Genomic DNA, 6,000 nt, shown 5'->3' with positions numbered 1-6,000 from the left:
GTGACTTTGGTGATTTTTTCCCACATGGTGGCAAAACTGTAAATTGGGTAAAATAACAGTCGTTACAGAGGTCTTGAGAGGTTTTCTAGAGAGAGGTGACTTTGGATTTTTTTTTTTTGCATTTCAACATCAGGTTCAGAGTGCTCACTGCCTGGTATCTTCACTCCAAAGAGGATGAAAGTAGAGCAAAGGTTTCATTTTTTCCTCAGCTATTCTCCAAATTGTCCTGCCTGGGGCAGAGAAGCATGGAGCTGCTGCCAGAACCTACTCTTAAGCGAGTGACTAACTCATCCGTTTTACAACGGCTTTAGAGCCCATTCTACATGCTTATTATCCCATTAACACAGACGCTGCCTGCTAAGTTTGATACAAAAACAACCAAAGGCGACATAATTGTTAAGAAGGAAACAGCAAATTGAAATGAAAACTTTCTCAATAAAAATCTTCATAAATGTGATACAAGGTCGTAAAGTGTTTTACTGTCTTTCTCTAGAGGAGGAGGAGGCGGGGAAACGGTTTCTTCTTTTGTTCAGAGTGATGTGGACTTGACAGGTATTACATGAGGAGGACGGGATAACGTGAGACCCTGGGAGAGAAAAACCTGTAGCTATCGGTTTTGGTGAAACCTTGACCGTTGGACAATACGCTTCATTTAAAATGGCTCCATTTTGTAAAGCTAATTGAAAATAATGTCCTTCATTTAGGAATGTCTGGCCCGCTGTGTGTGGAGATGAGGATTTGAACTGTGCCTTTGCACTTCTATCTGATGAAACTACAGGTGGGGTAAGAGAAGAATTAACAATGCCACTTTTCAGATTACAACATTTTTTATATTCCTCTAGTGCTTTAGATTACATATACATGATATCATGTTCTGTGTTTGTACATTAGTAACATTTCATCAGCATTCATATAGAAACATTCCTAAAAATAACATTCCCTGAATTTCACCAGCAACATTCATGTTGCACATCAGAAAACACAGGTAGAAAAATAGTTTCATTGAAGGATGAAATGTAGTTGGATTACAGTTCTATACACACACACGCACATCCTTTGCTCTCAACAAAACAGGGAAATGTGAGATCTCCCTCATTATACCATCACATTGTTATGATAGGTGTCCTGTCAGTGTGCATGGGGAATTTTAATGACAACACTGCTTCTTCCATAGCTGTCATCATATAGAAATAGAATGGAACCCGCATCAGGTGAGGGAGTCCAATTGGGCTTGAACCGTCTCTAGCTGCAAGGAGACAGAGAATGTTTGACAATTAGGCGAAAGGAAACATGCCTGCGGGTGTTAAGTAGTCAGTGATGTGGAAAGCAGAACCAACGTGCAGCACTGACCTGGTTGTAGAACTGAAGCAACTCCTGGTGGCTGAACTCCACAAACACTTTCTCCACCACACTCTGGAAGAGAAGAAAGATTCCCCATGAGTCAACCAACATCACGGCCAACAACACTCCCTCCGCTCTCTATAAAAAACAACAACACTCCCATCAAATATTTGTGCACTTCTGTCCATTGAAAGTAAGTACACCTACCGTCCAGTAATTCATTTCCATCACTGCATGTACACTGAACAAAAAATATAAAAATGCAACATGCAACAATCTGAAACATTTTACTGAGTTGAAGGTCATATCAGTCAATTTGCTATCGTACATGTCAATCCAGAGCATCCTAAACATGCTCTATTGGTGACAAATCTGGTGAGTATGCAGGCCATGGAAAAACTGGGACATTTTAATCTTCCAGGAATTGTGTACAGATCCTTTGAGAAATGGGGCTGTGCATTATCATCTGAAACATGGGGTGAGGCCGGCGGATGAATGGCACGACAATGGGCCTCGGGATCTCGTCATGGTATCGGTACATTCAAATTGCCATTGATAAAATGCAATTGTCTTCGTTGTCCGTAGCTTATGCCTGCCCATACCATAATCCTACCGCCACCATGGGGCACTCTGTTCACAACATTGACAACAACAAACCGCTCACCCACCACGGTTGGAAGGCTGGTTGGAAGTACTGCCAAATTCTCTAAGACAACATTATCCCCAGCACAAGGTGCATCTGTGTAATGATCATGCTGTTTAATCAGCTTCTTGATATGCCACACCTGTCAAGTGGATGGATTGTCTTAGCAAAGGAAAAATGCTCACTAACAGGAATGTAAAATTCACACACAACATTTGAGAGAAATAAGCTTTTTGTGCGTATGGAACATTTCTGGAATCTTTATTTCAGCTCATGAAACATGGAACCAACACTTCACATGTTGCAACTATAAAATAGGAAATATATTGTGAAAAAATAACAAATAATAAGATACCAAGGAATTTAATCAAACCAATACTTTGCTGTGAGAGTTATCCCAGTGTTGGGTTGTACACAAACGCACACACACACACACACACACACACACACACACACACACACACACACACACACACGTAGCCGGAGCTGTGGGGCTGAAGACACAATGGGGGACGGAATGTGTCAGAGCACATTAATGAAACAGATATTAATTAGACCCAACATTATCATCCATAATTAAGAGAAGGGGAAATGTCGTGTCTCGCCAAAGCCCACTTGGTATGTGCGAACATGAAAATGTAGGGCACACACACAGACCCACCCATCCACCCACACTTGAATTGAGGTTTGACAAGGTAACAGATTTTGTGCAACCATATTTGCACATTATAAATATGTGACACAAGTCAAATATTATATTGTGGCAAATTAATTCTGGGAATGAACCGGAAAGGAGCATCTACAAAAATCCCAAAAGATGACAAAATGCCAAAACATATTGGCTTTAGAATTGCCCATTCAATCTTCACCCCTTAATACTTTATTTGTTGGTTTCCAGAGACCTCAGGATGATACATAGAGCTGGTTGAACTCTTTAAAATAGCCAAAAACAAACTTCCTGTGATGGGGAGGTGAACCAGAGGACAGACCTAAAGGGTGAGGGATGTGATCTTCTCCACTGACATATATCAAGAGGGGATCCTAAACATCAATGTGTCTGTCTGCCTGCCTGCCCGTCACAGTCACAGAGGGGTTGGCTGTGTTTGGAGGTGTCAGTGTACATGTCATTGGTGGTGATGGGGAGGGAGGCACGGTTTAAACACAGCCCAGTGTTTCAGCACCAAGGCCTGAGTAGGATTTGACAGATCTGGGCTAACACTAATGGGTATACTTCAAGAACACATGAAACATTGAGGTAGCTAGGACAAGAGGATCAGGAGATACACCACTGCACTGCATCTCTCTGTTTGCATGGGCTTCCTGTACAAATGCTGGTTAGAGAAGGACAATTAAGTTATGTATTGGTGAAGAAATAACCTCTGGGTACAAGGTATGGAAGAGAAACAACCCATTTTGGGTAACCTCTCACAGGGTACAAGGTATGGAAGAGAAACAACTGTTTTTGGGTAAAGGTATGGAAGAGAAAAACCCCTTTTTGGGTACCCTCTCACAGGGTACAAGGTATGGAAGAGAAACAACCCGTTTTGGGTACCCTCTCACAGGGTACAAGGTATGGAAGAGAAACAACCCATTTTGGGTAACCTCTCACAGGGTACAAGGTATGGAAGAGAAACAACCCGTTTTGGGTACCCTCTCACAGGGTACAAGGTATGGAAGAGAAACAACCAATTTTGGGTAACCTCTCACAGGGTACAAGGTATGGAAGAGAAACAACTGTTTTTGGGTAAAGGTATGGAAGAGAAAAAACCCTTTTTGGGTACCCTCTCACAGGGTACAAGGTATGGAAGAGAAACAACCTGTTTTGGGTACCCTCTCACAGGGTACAAGGTATGGAAGAGAAACAACCCGTTTTGGGTACCCTCTCACAGGGTACAAGGTATGGAAGAGAAACAACCCGTTTTGGGTACCCTCTCACAGGGTACAAGGTATGGAAGAGAAACAACCAATTTTGGGTAACCTCTCACAGGGTACAAGGTATGGAAGAGAAACAACTGTTTTTGGGTAAAGGTATGGAAGAGAAAAAAACCGTTTTGGGTACCCTCTCACAGGGTACAAGGTATGGAAGAGAAACAACCTGTTTTGGGTACCCTCTCACAGGGTACAAGGTATGGAAGAGAAACAACCCGTTTTGGGTACCCTCTCACAGGGTACAAGGTATGGAAGAGAAACAACCCATTTTGGGTACCCTCTCACAGGGTACAAGGTATGGAAGAGAAACAACTGTTTTTGGGTAAAGGTATGGAAGAGAAAAAACCCTTTTTGGGTACCCTCTCACAGGGTACAAGGTATGGAAGAGAAACAACCTGTTTTGGGTACCCTCTCACAGGGTACAAGGTATGGAAGAGAAACAACCCATTTTGGGTACCCTCTCACAGGGTACAAGGTATGGAAGAGAAACAACCCCTTTTGGGTACAAGGTATGGAAGAGAAATAACCCTTTTTGGGTACCCTCTCACAGGGTACAAGGTGTGGAAGAGAAACAACCCCTTTTGGGTACAAGGTATGGAAGAGAAACAACCCCTTTTGGGTACAAGGTATTGAAGAGAAACAACCCCTTTTGGGTACAAGGTATGGAAGAGAAACAACCCGTTTTGGGTACAAGGTATGGAAGAGAAACAACCCCTTTTGGGTACAAGGTATGGAAGAGAAACAACCCGTTTTGGGTACAAGGTATGGAAGAGAAACAACCCCTTTTTGGGTACAAGGTATGGAAGATGATAGTTTGAAGTGCTGCCATAGAGGTTGATTTGTAAATGAATCATTATGATTTCATGTTATAATGTCAACCTATCCGATGATATTCAAGCAGCAGGTAGTGTTATTTTATGATAGGCCTAATCTCAGCAGGTGAGGAAAGGTTGACATAAAAATGCACTTTTCATGAATTATTTGTTATTGTGCACTAAAAAAAAGGTCTGATTTGCAACACTTGTCAAAGCTTTATGGAGCAAGTGCTATGGAAAGGAGAATTGCTATTAGTGATAAAAGCACAGAGCGATAATACAAGACTGCTCCTACTTGTGACGCATCACCCTAACGATCCAAACCATTAAACACTGGACCTAAATAAAAAAAAACACCATGTCAGAGATAAAATGTTGATTTAAATGAAGAAAGAGAAAAAAACACTAAGAATAAAAAACATCGTCAGAGAACACTCGGTAGATACCTAGAGAGAGAAAACGGGAATGTCAAATCCTGACAAACAGCTAAACTGCAATTAAATTGACGTATTGATCATGTTTACTTGTCGAAACAATCCCCTACAATCGCCAAAGCACTGAGATGCAGTAGATGTCACTACAGTCCCTGGTTCGAATCCAGGCTGTATCACATCCGGCAGTGATTGGGAGTCTCATAGGATGGCGCACAGGTTTGGCCAGGGTAGGCAGTCATTGAAAATAAGAATTTGTTTTTAACTAACTTGCCTAGTTAAATAAAAAACGCTGTATGTACCCTACTAAATACTTGCTGTATACTTTCAGTGAACGGGACTAATTGGGAAACGTACAGATTTCCCTGGAAATCAATATGAACCCCCTAAATAAATGTGCAAGGCATACACGTTTTGCAGGGTTATGTGGCTTGACAGTTAAATGAGGCCATTTTGAATGCTCTTGCCTTTGCCTTGTGAATTGTTGATGGAAATCTTGACAGAAACAGGAGGCAGAGCTGTTGGGTTTCTGGCATCTCACCCTCAGCTCCCCAAACATTCTTAATTATGAATAAAAAATCCAACTCCTGGGTTAACCGTTGCCATGGACACAGAGCTCTTAAAAAGCCAGCTTGAAGGTGTATGGTGCTGTCTGTTTTTGGCACAAAATGTCAGACATCCCTGTGTATTTGCAGAGCTGGGAGGGATATGCTCTTAAAGGGAAATGTCAAAAATATACTACTTCATATTCATCATCTCCAGCATCATGCTGCTTTTGCAACAGCTAATGGGGATCCTAATAAAATACCTAAAATACCCCAACATATGTGACAATGCAGCA

The 6,000-nt window shown here is 41.8% G+C and overlaps 1 protein-coding gene across 1 annotated transcript in view; it reads right to left on the bottom strand.

Annotated features, from left to right (window-relative positions):
* Positions 1-808: 808 nt before the first annotated feature.
* The window catches only part of commd10 (COMM domain containing 10), a 40,683-nt gene continuing 35,491 nt past the window's right edge, over positions 809-6,000 (bottom strand). Inside the window, exons 6-7 of the mRNA XM_020467588.2 lie at positions 1,351-1,413; positions 809-1,246 (exon numbers count right to left, since the gene is read on the bottom strand). Of these exons, the coding sequence (XP_020323177.1) occupies positions 1,208-1,246; positions 1,351-1,413 (102 nt within the window). The 3' untranslated portion in view covers positions 809-1,207. The remainder of the gene's footprint in view (positions 1,247-1,350; positions 1,414-6,000) is intronic.

Source organism: Oncorhynchus kisutch, linkage group LG3 (genome assembly GCF_002021735.2).
Source record: "Oncorhynchus kisutch isolate 150728-3 linkage group LG3, Okis_V2, whole genome shotgun sequence".
Classification (NCBI taxonomy): Eukaryota; Metazoa; Chordata; class Actinopteri; order Salmoniformes; family Salmonidae; genus Oncorhynchus; species Oncorhynchus kisutch.
The sequence above is the reverse complement of the archived record's forward strand: the minus strand, read 5'-3'. Positions and strand labels throughout refer to the sequence as shown.